General features: G+C 42.0%; 1 protein-coding gene across 1 annotated transcript; it reads right to left on the reverse strand.

Annotated features, from left to right (window-relative positions):
* Window positions 1–3,146: 3,146 nt before the first annotated feature.
* LOC143614905 (ethylene-responsive transcription factor ERF120-like) lies at window positions 3,147–3,422 on the reverse strand. Its single transcript, XM_077088204.1, has one exon. The coding sequence runs from the start codon at window positions 3,420–3,422 to the stop codon at window positions 3,147–3,149; it is 276 nt and encodes a 91-aa protein (XP_076944319.1).
* Between the last annotated feature and the right edge of the window lie 16,720 nt (window positions 3,423–20,142).

Here is a 20,142-nt window from a genome sequence, read left to right on the forward strand (position 1 = left end):
AATACTTTGAAGGGGGTTGAGTGACTCAATAAAGAAAGACCGAGATTTTTGTAATCTTCAATGCGATCCTACATGCTTTCAGGTTTTACAACCGGTGGGCCTTTGGACGGATGGGTTTTCCCTAGAACTAAAGATAACTTGAAGACGCTTAAGGGCTACGTACAACTGGGTTGGGTCAGTTGACGGTGGCCTTTTACTGTTAAGTCATCCCGTATGAATTACCTAGGCAATTTTCTGATTGTGTTCTTAAAAAATAGTGATGTCTTTTGCCTAAAGTACCATCCGAGTTACCCTGACAACTTTCTGAATCATGTATACCTCATTTTTCAGAGTATACCTCATTTTACGTATATACCATACAATAATAATTGAATAATACCAAATTTCAACAAAGAACAAGACTATATTTTCCTCTTAAAATGAAATTCTAACTTCCTTTATTTAGCAAGTTTTAAACAGACAGAAGACTTCCTTTTTATATTTACATTTCAATTGTCATTTGATGATAGTAACCATTGGCAATTATTGGCTTAATTCCATCAGTAGTAATTGCACTAGAAATTGTGAAACTTGAAGTTATTTATTGTTATCAAACTAGCTACCACTGCTCGTAGTTGCGGTAATTTACTGCTAACGTTGATGAACCAAATTGCAACTAATCGGTAGTAGCTTACTATGGGCAATTACCATTGGTAATCAGTTACGACTGATTATCAGTTTTCATGCAACTTTCAATTAATATGAAAAAACTACCAATGACATTTCAATAAGGTAAACAAAACTGTTCCATTGCGGGTGTCACTTGTTGACTAGGGCCGGGTCGTGTATAAAACCGTGTGTATGTGTGTGTGTATATATATATATTATTTTCGGGTATCGAAAAACCCCTGTTTTCGGGGTTTTTTCGTGTACAGATTGAATTTTTTAATAGGCTGCACTTTTTTGAGGTATATTATTGGGTAATTTCGGGTATAGATCGGATATTTGAAAAATGTCGTTCCAGGTATGGAACTGCATCCGGTTTTCAAGTATTACCAGGTACAAATTTGGTTCGGTTCCAAGTACGGGTTTTTGAACTGAAATACATACCCTACGGTTAGGGTCGTGTATGGATTAGGATAGTAAAAACTCGTGTTTAATTAAATCCGGTTTCGGTGTTTTTTTGAGTTCGGGTTTTTGTGCACCTCAAAATACGCCTAAAAGTTTGGGCTTTAAATTCTTTAACCACAAATATTCATTAGGCCTCAAATTTAGACTTGATTTAAAGTTCTCAAAAGTTTGTGTTATAACCTAAAAAAATCAAATAACTCAGTTATCCTTTCACACTATAGCTCGTTTCTACACAGTCAAATATCCACATATTTTTTGCTCTTTATATAATTTAAGCCAAACACAACAATACTTTTTTTTATCATCTTTATAATTCTTCATATATATAAAAAATGAATTTCATTGGTGTCAAACAGTCAAAGAACCCTGAAATTGGTGGATATGTGATAAAACTGAGAGTAAAGCTGGAAATTTGACAAGAGAAATATTTTTAAACAGTTTCAGTTTTATTAAACTGAAACAATAAAACACACAGACAACAATGTTGTAAACTGTCGCTGATTAATCGGTAATCAGTGACCGACTGATGCGATTTCAGCTAATCGGACCCAATAATCAGTAGTCGGTCAAAAGCGGTAACAGCTGGTCCAAATCAACCCAAAACGCTCAAACCTCAGATAAAATCTGTCAAAATGGTCACAATCAGTCATAGTTCGGTCAAAATCTTTGAAGTATCTGAAAACATATACTTATTAATCCAATCCGGTTAATAAAGTTGAAAGTTTGTATATAAAACTTTCGATATATATATTTTTGAAAAGTTAAAAATAAAATTTCAATCAGATTAATCCGTATTTATCGCAAGTCGGTACCCTATTGTTCGACTAGCGCCTAACAAGTTCTAGAGCACTAACAAATAGTATGATCTATTATGAGTTAACAAACAACTAACTAATTCAATATAATATATAACAAATATATTTAAAAAAAAAATAAACTAAGAATACTACCATAAAGGCATAAACAATCCAACAAGAGCATGATCTGCACATTAAGTTTTTTCTAGAAGTTTAGAGTTTTCTACTAAGAAGTAGGGGCGAGCAATAACCAAATTGTTAACCAAAACGAAAACCGACAGAACCGAACCGAAGTAATCGAAAACCGAAATTAACCGAACCGCACCGAACTATTCATTTATTTCATATTTTCCAGCATTTTTTCCTCTATTTCATGTATTATACGTATTAATAGTTTTGTTTTATCATTTTCATGTATTTATATCTCCATTCCGTGTACTAATATCTCAATTTCATATATTTATACCTTCATTTCATGTAGTTATACCTTCAATTTATGTATTTAAACATTCATTTCATGTATTTTTAAGCAAAATTTTAGCCCATGTTTGATATCGGTTATTAACCGAACCGGACCGATAACCGTCCGGTTCGGTTCGTTTAATGCTAATAACCGAACCGAACCGTGCACACCCCTACTAAAAATTTGTAATGTAAATATTAACTTAATTAATCAATCAATTGATAATTTCACAAAAAGATCCAATTATAATCGATAGACAGGTAAGCGGGCAACAAGTTGCGTCGCCACGCATTTTAAATGCAAATTCGATCTACCACTGTGTTTTTAATACCTAAACCTTCTAACTACTAAACTACAATAATGATGATGATATTCTAACCCTACAAGATTTAATTGAAAATACATGATCCAATTACAATATAGAGCCAGATAAGCAGGCAACATGCTGCACCACAAGTCACACCCTATTTTAAATGAAGATGATTGATTGGAAAATAAACCTTAAAACTCGCTCTAATTACATTAATGAAGACAATGAACAATAGATCTCGTAACATCAATGTAAGTCATTACAACAATCTAAAAACTCGAATATAACATATGCAAGTAATTAAAACTATCCGGTATCCCCGGTGTAACATGTACTCCCTCCCTTAATTTAGCAGTATATTACTAGCTGTTAAAAAAAAAGCTACAACTTTCCGCACAAATTCCAACACCTTAATTTATAACAACCAAACCTACTCGGGTCAGGTGGATTTACGAGTAGATTATTTTTACTCGTAAATCTTGAGATCGTCATCTAACCGACTAAACTCCCCCAACAAAAACCCATTCTTATCAACCACCACTAAACCCGAACCACTTTCGCCTTTAATAAACCCCTCAAACTCACTCTTCTTATCATAATAAGCCTTAAGAGCATGTTCTTGGGTACAAAATTGGCCTAGAAAGACCCGAGAGTTGGTAACCGGGTCATGAATACGGGCAACCCATCTACCGTTTTTCCTCCAGACACCTTTGTAACGTTTGGTTTGGTTTGTTGATGTCATGGTTACTGTTTCTTCTGGGTCGCTACTGTTGTTGTTATTGTAGGTGTGTATGATTGGTTGTGTTGGTGGGTGGTGTTGGTGTTGGTGTTCAATGCGTTTGTTTGGGTCCATTGATTTGGATCTGACCAAGATGGATGGTGAAGATATTTAGAAATTAAAGGGGTGTTTGGGATTTCTTATTTTCGATCGCTTTATAACTTTTTTAAAAGGAATAAGGTGTTTGAAATACGGGGTGCACGGTTCGGTTTGGTTATTAGCATTAACATATATTAAACATGAGTTAAAATTTTGCTTAAAAATACATGAAATGAATCTTACAATACTAATAAACAAAAATAATGATGACTAGGTGTCCTAACCACATTCAATCCTAGATTAAAATTTTATACTAATATTCTAATCTCTCTTCTCCTTAATTCATGTTATCCATGGGTCATTAGTGAAAATGGTTTGACCCATGAGTTACATCTCAAGATATAATGCATACATTAATGACTATTTACAATAATATAAAACCTAAAATATAATTTTGCTCAATGTATACATTAGTTTTTATTAAAAAATGTCAACACATGTTTTAACAATAAGGACTCGTGAATTCAGTTTGTTTTATGCGAGACTTCTCTCTTCATATATATAAATTTTTAATTATTCTATTTAATTTAAATTTCCAATTAATGTGATTATGAATTTTGTATCTTTAATTTAATATTCTAAACGTAGTCATGCTAAAAAAAATTAAAGCATTGAAACGATGATCAGTTATACATAAAGAAATTTGGAGTCTTGTAATTGTAATTTGGATTTTTTCTAAAAAGTTATAAAACCGAATTCTTTGTTTTTTGGAAACTGTAAAATTTCGTTTTTTTATTTCATAAACATTTACAATATAATCAATTTCAACAAAACAAATCTTATGTTACTCTATTAATAAAAAAAAGTGTTGATGCTTAAGTGTCAATCCTACATTCACTCATAGCCTAATTTTTCATCATAATTCCTAATATCTCATCTCATTTATCCCAATTATCCATAGTCAAAACCATTTTATCAATTGAGTTATAGCATAATTAGATGGATTTTATTAACTATTTAAAGGTGTATAAAAGTCACGTTTATAATTACCATTCAAGAAGAATTGATGCTAAATATAATTAATTATTGGGTTGGTTGTGGTTTTTCTTCATCGCATAAAGTATATATTTAGGTGTGCATATATGTAATCTGATGACATTATACTCAAGATTATTGTCTATATGCATATTGATCATCATATGTTAAACATTGTTACACAAAAAATTACATTAAGTTCATATTATCCACCATGTGTAGTGCACGTAGTGAAACATGAAGAAGATATATTTTATAAGTCATGAAACGTGAGAATTTTATAATTCATAAATCGTTTACTTTTTCTAATACATTAATTTACATGGTAAATGAGACCTTAAAGTGATTATTACAAATTCGAAAATACTTCTTTGTATACAAAATTTGTATCATGTGTTACGTTTAATATGAAGACACATTTCGGACATGCAATCCTATTACCAAATTGTGTTTGTAGCATTTCCAGACTACAATTGTTTCACATGTTTCGTTCTGATTTGACATGAGTCAATCATCGAATATGTATGAGTCATTTTAAAAAATGGTGACTTTGGTTCATTTCAAAACAATTTCAATAAAAACTAATATAGCCTCAAAGGCTTATGTAAGACCTTGCATTTAAAGCAACTTGGTTTATCATCATCAATGAATTTTTTAGATTTATTATATGGTATGCTAAGCTACACTTAATTTCAATCATGAGAAGTATATTAAGAATCACAATTAAAATATCATACCTGATTTATTTAATTTATTTTTACTTTTCATTTTGTTTATTTTTTTAAATAACAAAACTTATTTATTTTTGTCATTTGACAAATCCCGTGTAATACACGGGTTCAAAAGCTAGTGTTTAAATATATGAAATGAAGGTATAACTACATTAAATGAAGATATAAATATATAAAATTAAGATATTAGTACATTAAATGGAGACATAAATACATGAAAATGATAGTACTGAACTATTAATACGTATAATACACGAAATAGAGGAAAAAATGCTGGAAAGTAAGAAAAAAATGAGGAGTTCGGTGTGGTTCGGTTAATTTCGGTTTTCGGTTACTTTGGTTCGGTTCCGTCGGTTTCAGTTAACGATTCAGTTATTGTTCACCCATAATTGGAATTGCTTTGATATGATAGGAAAATGTTACTAAGTTACTCTTTTGTAAAACGAGCTTTCATAAGGAATCCCAAAGAACCCTTAAATAATTTTATATAAGGTTAAAAAGTAAATCATTATTTTGGTTCATATAGGTTGTCCCATATTCGGGTGAGTTAGCGGTATGTCAGTTAATCAAAATAGCTGTAAAAAATATACATGTTGACCTATTTAATGACGGGTGTTAAATGTTAAAAGATTACTTTTAGCCGAATGGGTTAGATGGTTCAAACTACATGAGCTAAAATAGTTCATTACTATTTGGTTGATAGGGTTATAAATAGAGGTGTACAAAACTGGTTTGGGAGGAAAATCGGTTTAGGTTATATGCCGAACTGCGTTTGTCATATAAAAATTGGTTTGTAAAAAAAAATTATTCAGATTATAAGATGGTTTTTTTTTGGGGGGGGGGGGGGGGTGGGCGTTTGTATGTTTTTCGTATCAGGTTGGGTCCAAAACTTGTTTCAATAAATGACACTGTGAACTGTCGGGTTGGATCAGGTCCTAATCGGTTTTCTTCATACTTGTCTTTTTGGTGCAATGGGTTGGGTTAGAAACCAGTTTACCTAGCCTAGACTGGTTTTATTTGCATCTCTCTTGTTACAAAGTTTAAACATATTCTTGGGAAGGAAAAGGTAATACGAAATATTGTTTGTTTTTCATTTGAGGAAAGTGACATAAAAAAAAAGAAAAAAGTTTAGCAAGAATATGTGTCAAAGTCCTTCTAACATAGTTGTAACTAGTGGATGCCCCGGTCCGTTGTGCTTGCGCCGAAGCTTTCTGTTGGTTGCGTTTCTGGCTTGTTTCCTTATAGTCATGCATTATATATAGTACACATTATAATTTGTATTAGCAGCTGTTAGCAGGTTTTAACAAAAGTCCTTGCATATCCTAGCTGCATCTTAGATTCACATTTACATACCAAAGTTCCTGCAAAAGCCATGCCAGCCAATTCTAGTCATTTTTTGCAAAAACACTACTTGTTAACACTTGTTGTTTGCTATTTTCTTTGGGTAGTTGCTGATTACAAAACCTTAATTTATTGAAACTGCATTTTTGGTTTTTGGTTTTGGGTGGGATGCTAGTCCAAATATATGGACTTCTTTGTGTCACTCACACCTGTAATATATAATCGTAAGCTCACTGCCAATGTTTTAAAATGGCTTCTAATTATCCAAGAAAAGTTCACCGCAGAATAAGCAGCAGTTAATCCATTTAACACTAATAAGTTTTCATAATTATTATTTCTCATTTTATTTTCTGCACTGCAATCAAATTAAATAAGACATAAACATAAGATTAAAAATCTGGATAAATATATTTCTGCTGATAACTATTATTCACTAATTTACAAAAAATATACATAAATTACAAAAAAAAAAACAAACAAACTTGCAGCTCAATAATGAGCCTCACTAATGTTCCATCATCTGTATTCGTTAAACACATCGAGTGGATTTTCTTGTTGATTCATGAGCTAAAATAGGGTATAACCTTATCCCTCAAATTATAATACTTGCTAACCTTTAAGTGTTTAATGAGCTTTTGCAGCCACCGTTTTTCAATTTCCAAAATTTCTGCTACAACAACTAAGTCACGTCATGTGCATATAACTGAATGATAAAAAAACGAAGGATCTGAATTTAAATGACCGGCTAATTTGAATTTATACGCTGAGACTACCAGCGTATAAACCTAATGCAAAGAATAAGGAAGCAGTAGCGTCGCTACCGGTCTTCTTTGGTGATTCGTTTCTATCGCCACCGTCACATACATCGTAGTGAAAAGCAAGAAATATCCAAAAATTACAATTTTGCCATCAAGCACTGTAGCATTAGATTTGCAATTATATATAGTATAATAATTCAGGCCCTATTATATATATATTAAAAAGTAAAAGTTAGTTAACTCAAATTAAATACTATTCATTGAAATTAGCCATTGAAGGTAGCACTGTTGGCCGTAACCTACCCACCAACCAGTATGGCCTGTGCATAGTCCACTGTTGGTAGAACAGGAATACTATTCAGCCGGCTGTACCTTCTAGGAAACCTACCTTCGGCTATAAATACTCCAACATCTTGGAATGGTAAGATCATCTGCTATCCTGTTATCTAGCAATCTATTAATATACACTTATATTCAGAGCAATCTAGTCTGATTCTCACGCCGGAGGGTGGTCACAAGGAGGAACCCCCCCCTTCTCAGTGACGAGCTTACGGTGTTTGTTTTGCAGGTTCCCTGAAGAACAACCGTCTCTGTTGGACCTCATTCTCGTGGGAAACATTACTTAACCCCCAGATTATCTATAATCTGCACCGGGTCACTTAGTGTTTCTTCATTGGCGCCATCCGTGCATAAAAGCCAGAACTAATTTAGTTTTTTCAAATTTTCTGAAGAAATGGTTAACGTTACTCCGGTCCAAAGGCCAGTAACCGACCAAGAAACCCCGGTAACAACCCCAGCAACTGGGGGGAACACCGGCGGTTATACAGTCCTTACGAACACTACCCCGTCTACACAAGCCGGGGCAAGTGCAGTAAATATTCCACTGGGGTTCACCGATACCCAGCTGGAAAAACGAACGAGGGTCCCTCGCCAAACACTAGATCAAGTGAAGGCGTGGGCCGAAGCACGTCAGAAAGAGTTCCAAGCTGAATTGGACGAACGCTTGCGTTCAGTTCAACAGGCTGACGAATTCGGTAGTACTCGCCAACACCTCATTATGAACAGCGAGGGCGAGTACTCAGATGACGAGAGGGAGGAGTCCGATACCGACGCAAACCCTCGCCATAAGGCGAAAGGGAAGCGTAAGGAAATGGACTCCCAGCCAAAAAGGAATTTTGGGGAAGCCTTTAAACCAACAAATGCGGAGAGAAACCCGCGTGACTTCTCCAAAACCTTCAGACCAACTGCTACGAATGCAGGAAAGTCAAAATTTGCAAGGGATATTGCGGAAGCAATCGCCCCGATAAGTGCCAAACAAATGTCCAACATTGGCACTTATGATGGTCTATCCGACCCAGACGACCATTTGAACAGGTTCATTGCGGGGGCTACCGTCAGTAACTGGACGGAACCCACGTGGTGTTACATGTTCCAGATGACTCTGGTCGGAGCAGCCAGGGCATGGTTCGATCGTTTACCGGTCCACCACATATATGACTGGGCGGACTTTCAAAACAAGTTCAGCTAACACTTCAGCCAGCAGAGAAAGTATACTGAAGAGCAGTGGACGATCCTCAACTGCGTTAGAGAGGAGGATGAATCTTTACTAGACTTCATCACCCGCTTCAACTCCAAGAAGCTGAGTCTGGGCAACATAAGTGAAGATCTTGTTCGCGCCGCTTTCATCCAGGGCGCCGAGTACCCAGAGCTTATCCGCACATTGACGGGTAAGGACGGCATGCCATCCACATGGGATGCCATCATGACGGCAGCCAAGCGCTTTGCCGAGACGGAGAAGCAGCTGGGAAGAGATCTTCCCCAGAGTACACACCTTTACACGCAGAGGACAAGGGAGAACAACGTTAGGATCGCCCGGCAGAACAAAAAGAGGCGGCTAGGTATTTGGCAGTCAAGGATAAACTTTGACACCTCATCCAGCTCTCGCCCTCTTGTTGGCGGAAGGGACAACACACACCCCTCAAACCGAAAACACCGGTGGACGCCACTCACCAAGAGCGTCACGGAGATATTTGCCACGGAAAAATTGCCATGGCCAAAAGCCCCATTGATCCGGCATAAACCTAATGCGGATCAAAGCAAATCCTGTGATTTCCACGGGACAAAGGGTCATGGTACTGAAGAGTGCACATCCCTGAAGGACATTGTTGAGACATTTGTCAAGGTTGGAAGACTTGCACATCTCGTGGCATCAATCAAGAAGGGAGGAAGGAATGACAACCGGTACAGAGGTAACGGACGAAAGCCCGTCGACATCAGCATCAACATGGTTCATGGCAAGGTCAGAGGAAGAAAAAGACGAGTGACAGAACCATGCGCGTGGAAGGAAGCTGAGGTGCGCTTCCCGCGAGTGCCAGGAGGCCCCAGCAAAGAAGGCCCCATCGTCATCAAAAGCCAGCTGGGGCATTACATCACTTCCCGCACTCTTGCTGACAACGGCGCTTCGTCGACAGTGATGTACAGGCAGTTCTTTGACAAGCTGGATGATGAAGACAAAGAACGCTTGGAAACGGTCTACGCTTCAATGGAAGGGTTTGACGGCAGTACAGAAACCCCCCTGGGTATCCTATCTTTCCCCGTTACTCTTACCGATGGGAATCATTCACGCACAGAAGACGTGGATTTTGTCGTGATGAGAAAGCCACACCACACGTACGACATCCTATTCGGAAGAGACGGGATGGCAAGATTCAACGCCGTGGTATCTTCAGTCCACGGCATGATGCGATGGCCAACAGCTGAGGGTGTAGCAATGATCACTGGCATTCCCCAGGTATGCATCGCATCTGTCTCATCTAAACCCAAACCGAAAATGGCTAAACCAACCGTCACCGAACCGGAAAAATGGGCCTTCAATGGCAAATACCCCGACCAGGCCGTTACCATTGGACCAACAATCGTTGATCCCACCCGCACCTTACTCAAACGCTTACTGCAGAAAAACGCTGACATCTTTGCGTGGACACCAGCTGACATGACTGGTGTACCCCGAAGTAAGGCGGAGCATAAGCTCAAGTGCGATCCGGCTGTTACGCCAGTCGTACAAAAGCGCAGAGTAATGGGGCCTGAACAAACTAACGCGTGTAGAACCCAAGTCAAGGAACTCCTTGACGCAGGCATCGTACGCGTCAGTAGATATCAAACATGGGTTGCAAATCCCGTAATGGTACCGAAGAATGACAAACAATGGCGCATGTGCATAGATTTCAAAGATTTGAACAAAGCATGCCCCAAAGATTGTTATCCGTTACCAGAAATTGATCTTAAGGTGGATTCGTTGGCACCATTTCACCTTAAATGCTTCTTGGATGCGTATAAGGGGTACCACCAAATCCACATGGCCGTAGATGACCAGGACAAAACCGCATTTCGGACGCCCGATGGTACATTTTGTTATAAAATGATGCCATTCGGACTTAAGAATGCAGGGTCCACGTACCAACGACTGATGGACAAAGAGTTTCATGCCCAAATCGGGAGAAACTTGGAAGTCTATATGGATGATTTGGTCATCAAAAGCCCCGAGCCAGATGCGATGTTGAAAGACATTGAAGAAACTTTCAACACGCTCCGAAAGATAAACATGAAGCTCAACCCGAGCAAGTGTTCATTTGGGATGGAAGAAGGGAAGTTCTTGGGAGTCATTGTTACTAAAGAGGCTTCAGAGCGAACCCTGAAAAGGTCGAAGCCATTGTTAAAATGGAATCACCTACCACCATCAAACAGGCTCAGACACTGAATGGACGACTAGTCGCACTTAATCGCTTCTTGGCAAACCATGCGGATAAGTCGTTTCCTTTCGTGTCAACATTGAGAAACTGCTTGAAGAAAACGCACTTCCGCTGGACACCAGAAGCGGAAGCAGCTTTTCAGGAGATTCGGTCACGCCTGATCGAACTCCCAACACTTACAGCACCACAAGCGGGAGAGGAGTTAATCCTATACCTTTCCGCAACAGATAGAGCAACCGGGGCAGTCCTGCTAGTAGAACGAAAAGGCATCCAGATGCCAATCTATTATGTTAGCCGTGTACTAACTGACGTAGAAACCCGGTACTCTACCCTCGAAAAATTAGTCTTAGCACTTATACACGCTTCACGCAGGTTAAGACGATATTTCCAGGGCCACCCAATCACCATTCTCACCAACTTCAAACTCTCAAACGTTCTAGGCAAACCCGAATTATCGGGACGTCTAGCCAAATGGGCAATTGAATTGGGAGAATATGCAATTAAGTACAAGCCAAGACCAGCCATAAAAGGCCAGGTCCTGGCCGATTTTATTGCAGAAGTCCCCGCTTCGCGGGAGAAAGAGTGCCAGGAGGAGGCTCAACCCTCCCCAGCACAGGACATCAATGACGTCTGGCGACTCTACACTGATGGAGCAGCCAGTAGCGAGGGTTCAGGCGCAGGGTTAAAATTATCCAACCCAGCAGGCCAAGAATATACTTACGCTATTCGGTTGGATTTTCCAAGTACGAATAACGAAGCCGAATATGAAGCATTCTTGGCCGGATTGAGAATTGCGCGTAAGATGGGAGTGAAAAATTTGGAAGCCCACGTGGATTCCATGCTGGTGGCCAACCAAATAAATGGGACGTACACGGCTGTGAACGACACAATGGCCCTGTACCTCGCCCAGGCAAAAACCCTTATGCGTGATTTTAATGACTGTAAAGTCATACACGTCAAGCGCAGCGAAAACAAATCTGCGGATGCGTTAAGTAAGCTTGCATCACTAGCCTTCACCCACTTGGGAAAGGACATCCGCATTGAACTCCTCGAAGCACCATCAGTCCCGCACAAGGAAATTTGTGTCATCCAAACCGGTACAGAAACGTGGATGACACCAATAATAAATTACCTTGCAGCAGGAACACTACCAGAGTCAAAAACACAGGCAAGAAAACTACGCTGTAAAGCACTGAATTATCAACTCATCGATGACATCCTTTACAGACGTAACTTTCTTGGCCCACTCTTAAGATGCGTGGACAACCAAGATGCTGACTACCTCCTAAGGGAAGTACACGAAGGCATCTGTGGAGTTCACGCAGGTCCCCGCGCTGTTGTGGCTAAGCTGAACAATGCGGGATACTTTTGGCCGGGGATGCATATGGATGCACTGGCATACATCAGAAAATGCAGGTCTTGCCAGCTTTACGCACCCAACACGCATCGCCCGAAAAATGAACTTGTTCCAGTCACTTCTTCGTGGCCATTTCAGAAGTGGGCCATCGATGTGACAGGCCCATTTCCCACAGCAGCAGGAAATGTTCAGTTCCTAGTGGTAGCCATCGACTACTTCACCAAGTGGATAGAAGCAAAACCTTTAGCCCAAACAACGGCAAAACATATCAAAAAATTTATTTGGGAATTTATTATTTGTCGCTTTGGACTTCCACAGAATTTGGTGAGCGATAATGGCACCAACTTTGCTGACAAGAAACTACAGCAGTGGCTGAAAGAACTTCAAATCACCCACACCTTTACCTCAGTGGCACACCCGCAAGGTAATGGTGAGGTGGAAAGAGCAAATAAAAGCATCGTCGAAGGCATAAAGAAAAGACTCTTGAAACACAGATCCGGCTGGGTGGACGAGCTTCCGCACGTCCTTTGGGCAAACAGAACGCTGAAGAAGGCCAGTACGGGAAAAACCCCGTTCAGTCTCACTTATGGCACTGAAGCCATGGTCCCGGTCGAAATTGGTTTACCCTCACCAAGGGTCTTGATCCAGCCAGAAGACAATGATGCGGAAAGACGGTTAGACCTTATGCTAACCGAGGAACGCAGAGACTTAGCCGCAGTGCGTGAAGAGAATTACAAACGACAAATGCAAAAGTACTACAACACGCGGGTAAAACTCTGCAACTTCAATGAAGGAGACTACATACTGCGTAACAACGAGGCTTCGAACCAAGAACGCCCAGGAAAGCTGGCCCCGGTCTGGGAAGGGCCATACGTTATCAAACAAGTTCCGGGAAAGGGCGCATACCGGCTCGAAAGGCTCGATGGCATTCCCATCCAAAGAACATGGAATGGAGCTCAATTACGCAAATGTTATATGTAGATCAATTCCAAACTTGTAAAGAAAAGGCCTAAGAGCCACTTCTAATGGAAATGATTCTCCATTCACAATGTGTTGATAGCCTTACCTTTAACTTATGAACTTCCCATGTGCCGGTATTCACCGCATCAATGTGTGAAGAAGTAAGTAGTTGCGTGTGGAAGGCGGCAAAACCCGCATAAACACAACGCTAAAAATGTTAAAAAGTTCTAAGGAAAACCTACACGCAGGTCAGATGTAAGTAAAGTTTAGCCATCCTTGTAAGTGCAAGTGACGGTCTTACCCGCACAATCACGAACAAGGAAGCAAAACTTCAACCTATCATCTACCACGTTCAAAGGTTAACTTATTCTGAACACTTAGAAAATTTCAAAGGAAAAGATGAGGAAAACTTCCACGCAGGTTAAATGTAAGTTTAGCCATCCTACTAAGTGCAAGTGACGGTCCTACCCGCACAATCATGAAAGAGGAAGCAAAATAAACTTATAATTTACCACGTCAAAAAGTTAACTTATCTAAGTACTAAAGAAATTGCTAAGTGTAAACATGCGTAAAATAAACAAAGAAAAGGACAAACACATTCTTTATTTCATCAAAACTCGAATATTACAAACATTGCTGGGTGTATACCCGCATACAAAAGAAATACAAAAGCAAATATCTACGCTAGTGGTGGAAAGGGATCTTCTGGATCATGCTTCAGGACCACTTCCACTTGGACCCGCACCATCAGCAGAGTGTGGCGGTTCAAGGAAAGCTCTAAGGACAGCAAGCCCATCATCAGCAGCAGCAATTTCATTCACCTTCTCCACCACCGGATGCGGGAAGGCAGCGTACTGGTTCACTGCTTGGTCGTAAATAGTTTCAGTATCCGCATTATACAAAGGGAAGTTAGAAGGCGGGACGCCTTTCTCAGCAAACCCTAGACCAAGCAGGAAGCCGGTCCGTTCCCCATCCTCATGAGAAGCGTTGAGGGCTGCGCTCATAGCATCGTCGTAAGATGTCTCTGAAAAGACCCGATGCACAACCTACAAAGAAAATGTACAAGTGTAAGAAACTTGTCACAAAGAAAAGCGTGAAGACAAAGCTAAAATACCTGAGGCAACGCTTCTCGAAGAAGCCATTCCTTGGCAACCAGAGCTTCTTGAAGGGCGGCTTGAGCTTGGGTGCAGGCGCGTTCGGCTTCGCTCTTATTAAGATTGGCAAGAAGCACATCCTTTGCAGCGGCCTCTTCAACGCCCTTAAGCTTCCGCTCGGTGTGCGCAAGCACGCCCCTCTGGTCCAGGATCTCTTGAAGCTTCTTCGCATCCTCCATAGCCAAGGCATCATGAGCCTGTTGAAGAGCCTCTAATTTGGCTTTAAATTCTTCATTCTCCAGGCGGAGAGGCTCAGCAACAGCTTCAGCCTTGGTGGCCCTCTCGGTCGCGTTCCTCGCAGTCTCCTTAGCTAGCCGAAGCTGTTCGTTAACAGCTTGGGCAGCCTCTAATTTGGCTTTAAATTCTTCATTCTCCAGGCGGAGAGGCTCAGCAACAGCTTCAGCCTTGGTGGCCCTCTCGGTCGCGTTCCTCGCAGTCTCCTTAGCTAGCCGAAGCTGTTCGTTAACAGCTTGGGCAGCCTTGGAGCGGGCCTCGAGTCGCGCTTGAACCTCAACCTCGAGGGCCTTGAAGGCCTTATCCTTCTCCGCAGCCACTGCGGATAGTTTTTGGTTCTCCTCCCGGAGAGCACGCGCCTGAGATACTTCTTTAACGCGAGCTGCTTTCAACTTGTCGTTTTCACGACAAAGCAGCTCGACGCGTGGCTGCATCCGGGCAAGGAGAACCCGAAGCTCGTTGGTTAGCCTACCCTCCTGGTAGCTAACCATGGCTTCCCCCAACGCACCATGGGGAGCAACGTGGCGAGCCCAGTCCACGCACTCCACAGGTGTGCGAAGGGTTGTTCCTCGGCGAATGTTCCATCTTGGAACATACACTTCATTGGAATCCGACACTGCAAAAGAAACAAAGCAGTTAGGAAAAGATGACATAAAAAAAAATGTATAAAGGCCAAAAGAACCCTACGCACCTGTAGGGTCGATCACAGGCCGATAGCCACCGAACCCATCACCTGAACCTAAGGGAAATCCATCCAAAAGGTCAGGCAGATGGGAAGGTAACAAAGATTGGCGAGAGGCCTCGCGCGTACCTGAATGTTCGGCCGTCGAGGCCGATGGCGGAGGCGGCACGGTTTCCGCCGCAGTAGATGGCGGAGGCATGGTATCCGCCGCGGTCGCCGCCGTGGAGTCAGCAGCAACAGTAACCGCCGGCTCAGTGAAGGATGCTGTAAATATCGCACTCACGGCCGGCGGTGACGTCATCTCGGCTGGAACAGTCGGCTCAAAGGAGTGAGCAACTGGACCAGCGGATGCAGGCGCAGGCGCCTGGGTCGACGCCTCAGGTAGGCTGACCGAGCCTACCGTCATTGGCGGAGAGGTACTCCTCTGCGCTCCACCCTGGAATGCGTCAACATCCACGCCTGCACAAGAAGATAAGTTTCAATAAATTTATAGTGATAAATCTACAAAGATAAGGACGTTTGTACTTACGGGTTTTCTTGAGCCTGAACGTACGGACGGGCGGGGACGTGCCCGATGGAGCCGGTCTCTTGATGCCGGTCACCGTCGTCGTCGTTGGTTCTCCGGAGGCAACAGTCGTAGCCTCCGGAGCAGTGGTCTTCTCACCACCGGGGTTCCCCGCCACCTCTTCACTATCTGACTCAGTGTCAGATATAAGCACTGGATCGGCTGTGGAGGCCACCTTCTCCTTCCCCTTTCCGCCGGCAGCTTTCCTCTTCCGCACCAGCGAAGGACCATCTGCGGATTCCTCAGAAGAAGGGATGTCATGAATTCCGGCAGCGGGTACAGCATTGAGGGATTAAGGATAGAATATCGCCTTACCTGGCCGCCGGTGGCTCAGGATCTCGTGGCCCAGCGGATAGACCTCCACAAACCGATCCGCCGTTTGTTCAGGATGGGCAACTCGCCCTCGTCTAGAGCACGAGTACCCATCCGCGCGGGACCGTCAGCTTCCCGCGGGTACAGGAGCGACTCCAAATCGTTCCCCTCTGAAAGAAAAGAAACAGTTAGAAGACAAACTCGTATCAGCAAAAAAGACAAGACATACCATAAGGAATAGAGTTCAAACCGTATTCGAGAAGGATGGGAACCTGAGACGCCTCCTTCCACACCCGGCTCATCCCCAACATCACCATCCCGGACTCCGCAAACCGGTAAACCGGAGATTGGACCAGGGATATCTTCGAGAACCATTCCGCCTCCTGGTAGTTGGTGGCGTGAAGGCTCGGAATTGCTTGGCCATTTTTAAACTTCATGGCAAGGGGGACGGCGCGGGTGGATATGTAGAAGAACTCCCACTTCCACGATCGGAGACTGCGCTCGGTCGCGCAAATCTTTAAACCCTTAATACGGGTTGTCAGGGTGTACCACCCCTGGATGCACCTCCAAGTATAGAAGGTCATCAGGCGGTCCACATGGGGCTCGATGCCCAAAATCCGGCACACCCACTCGAAGTGGCGAATCTTGGCGACCGCCATAGGGTGCAGCTCGGTCAAATGAACACCGTGCCTCTCAAGGACACGGTAAACAAACTTTGTCAATGGGAACCTAAGATTCCCATAGACAAAGAATGCTGCATAAACCCCGATCTTGCCTCTGGGGGCATCGTACACGGTCTGATGGGGTTCAGGAAATTCAGGCTCGAGAGGATCGAGCATGAACTTCCTAACAACATACCGGTACTGATCGCCGGGCAGAGCACACTGGCACTCGCCAGCAGTACTCCTATCATCGGTCGTAGACTCGAAATCATGTGAAGACATCTTGCAGAAGGAAGAAAAAAACGATTTCAAGGGAATGCTCGACTGAATAGAGTATTCACCGGAAATCGCTGTAAAGATGAAGAGAAAATGTGAAAGTGTGAATTGGAAAGGATCCTCCACCCCCTTTATATACTAATCGCAATTAATGCGGTGAATTTAATGCGGAGGAGAGAGAAATCGAAGGTGCAATGAAACTATGACGCGTGGCAAAAAGCAAGCTGGCAACAGCTGTCAAAAGGACGCGTGCCAGTAATTTTGCGGCCACGCGCCCGAAAAATCGCGCCCACGCGCCTGAAAAAACGTCTGGAATGACCATGTACTGTCACGTCACCATAACTTCCTGCACGTCCTGACACAGTCAGAAGAAACCGTCGCACGACGTTTCAGAGGTTTGGACTGTTCTTATCTCTCCACCAACCCTTCGAATTTCAAAAAATTCAAAAAGATTCAAAAAAGTAAGCGGGAAAATACCCCTTACCTTGGCAAACAAGTAACCATAAGCCGGGTGCGGGTACAGTGTTAAGGCAAAACCCTTCACATACCTAGCACCCGCAGGGAATTGAAGTCAAGAATACCTGGGCAACCAAGTAACTATAAGACAGGTGCGGGTACAGTGTTAAGGCAAAAGCCTTCACATACCTAGCACCCGCAGGGAATGGACCCCAGTACCTTGGAAGTAAAGTAACCGTAAGACGAGCGCGGGTAGTGTTAAGGCAAAACCCTTCACATACCTAGCGCCCCGCAGAGAATTGAAACCAAGAAGGATCTTCTGAGCAATGCTTGCGGATAGAGGAATAACATCCCCGCATAACGGGAACGTCGAGAATTATATTGTTTGAAACTCCGTGATGGAATTGGTGGTCTTAACATAATTGATCACTATGTTGAAAACCACCAGAACCCCATGGAGAATATATACAAGTGAGACTCAACGCTCCTGACTTGCGAGAAGGTTACATACCTACCCGCATCATACCCAAAGATCAAGCAAAAAAATCGAGAATTTTTGCAAGTGACATTAGGAAACCCGCGGGAAGAATCCCCACGGAGAACCTTAAAACTAAAAACCCCTTTTCAAAACCCCTTGCTTAAAGTCCAAATGTTCACCTCACTTTATTAAACATTCATGAGAAGAACATTGGACTGGGGGGACTTGAAGAGGTAGGTCCCAGCAGAGCCCAGTTGGTCCCGCAGGACTCACCTTGAACAGGGACGTCTGCGCAAAGGCCATCTGCTCCCGCAGGACCCACCATGCTCAGAGAACCTTACGCGCAGTACGCAAGCTGTACACGCAGGGAAAGCCTCCCAATGGTGAAGTACCCCGCCTGTTCCCGCAGTTGCGGATACAAGCCATCAGGGAAGGCTACCCGCAGACAGCAGGGCTACACGCACAAGACACTAGCTACTTCAGTAGTCACATGAAGGAATGAGCAAGGCGGGAACAATCCCGCCTAAATGAGCCAGTCCGTATGATTCTGAAAGATCTTTTGTACTATACCTACCAAGGTATGGATAGGACAGACGATCTGACCAGAACAGCCCATGAGCCAATCACAGGGTGACAGCTCACCGACAACAGTGCGAGGAGGAGCACCCTCTAGTACTGTTTGTCACTATTAGCCGCTGCCTACTCACCAACCCTTACTGTGGGGCATGCGCAGCCTACAGTTGGTGGAATAGTGTTACTGTTGGCCGTAACCTATTCACCAACCAGCATGGCCTGCGTACAATCCACAGTAGGTGGGACGTGCATAATCTACAGTTAGTGGAATAGTGCAGCCGACTTTGTTACTGTTGGCCGTAACCTACCCACCAACCAGTATGGCCTGTGCATAGTCCACTGTTGGTAGAACAGGAATACTATTCAGCCGGCTGTACCTTCTAGGAAACCTACCTTCGGCTATAAATACTCCAACATCTTGGAATGGTAAGATCATCTGCTATCCTGTTATCTAGCAATCTCTTAATATACACTTATATTCAGAGCAATCTAGTCTGATTCTCACGCCGGAGGGTGGTCACAAGGAGGAACCCCCCCCCCCCCTTCTCAGTGACGAGCTTACGGTGTTTGTTTTGCAGGTTCCCTGAAGAACAACCGTCTCTGTTGGACCTCATTCTCGTGGGAAACATTACTTAACCCCCAGATTATCTATAATCTGCACCGGGTCACTTAGTGTTTCTTCATATATATATTAAAAAGTAAAAGTTAGTTAACTCAAATTAAATACTATTCATTGAAATTAGCCATTTAGTTATCTTCACGTGTACATGAACATTTAATTTTTTATTTGACAGTTACAAACTTACAATATTTTATTTCTTACTTTTATATTAATATTGTTTATAATTGACTTCATTTTAATATATAATTCAATTTTAAGTTTGATTTAATTATTTCTTTTATTCTATAATTATTCTTTTGACATATTTTCCTTCTCTTACAAATTTTAGAATACTATAGTTTTTTAAAATTTGAACATATCCTCGTGATGCGCTTATATATATGTTTTGTTTAGAAACGATCTATGTCAAATATTATGTATTAACTTTTTTTCGCAATGTAACATTACTCTAAATTTAAATACGAACGACAATGTTTCTACTTACGTCTCAATATATATTTAATTCAATACCGAGTTCATACAATGCGCGGCCAAAACACATCTCAGTTATAATCAATGTTGTAAAAGTAGGTCTACAAGGCCGAGTACTCTCCGAGTACTCGCTACAAGGTATGGTGCCGAGGGGAGTTTCTTTAACTCCGCCTAGTTACTAAAAATTAGTCAAAGGTGGTCAACATTAGCCTGAATCACATCTAGTTGA

This window comes from Bidens hawaiensis, unplaced genomic scaffold (assembly GCF_021521415.1).
Source record: "Bidens hawaiensis isolate Kalapana, Puna unplaced genomic scaffold, B.hawaiensis_p1.1 tig00041253_1, whole genome shotgun sequence".
Taxonomy (NCBI): Eukaryota; Viridiplantae; Streptophyta; class Magnoliopsida; order Asterales; family Asteraceae; genus Bidens; species Bidens hawaiensis.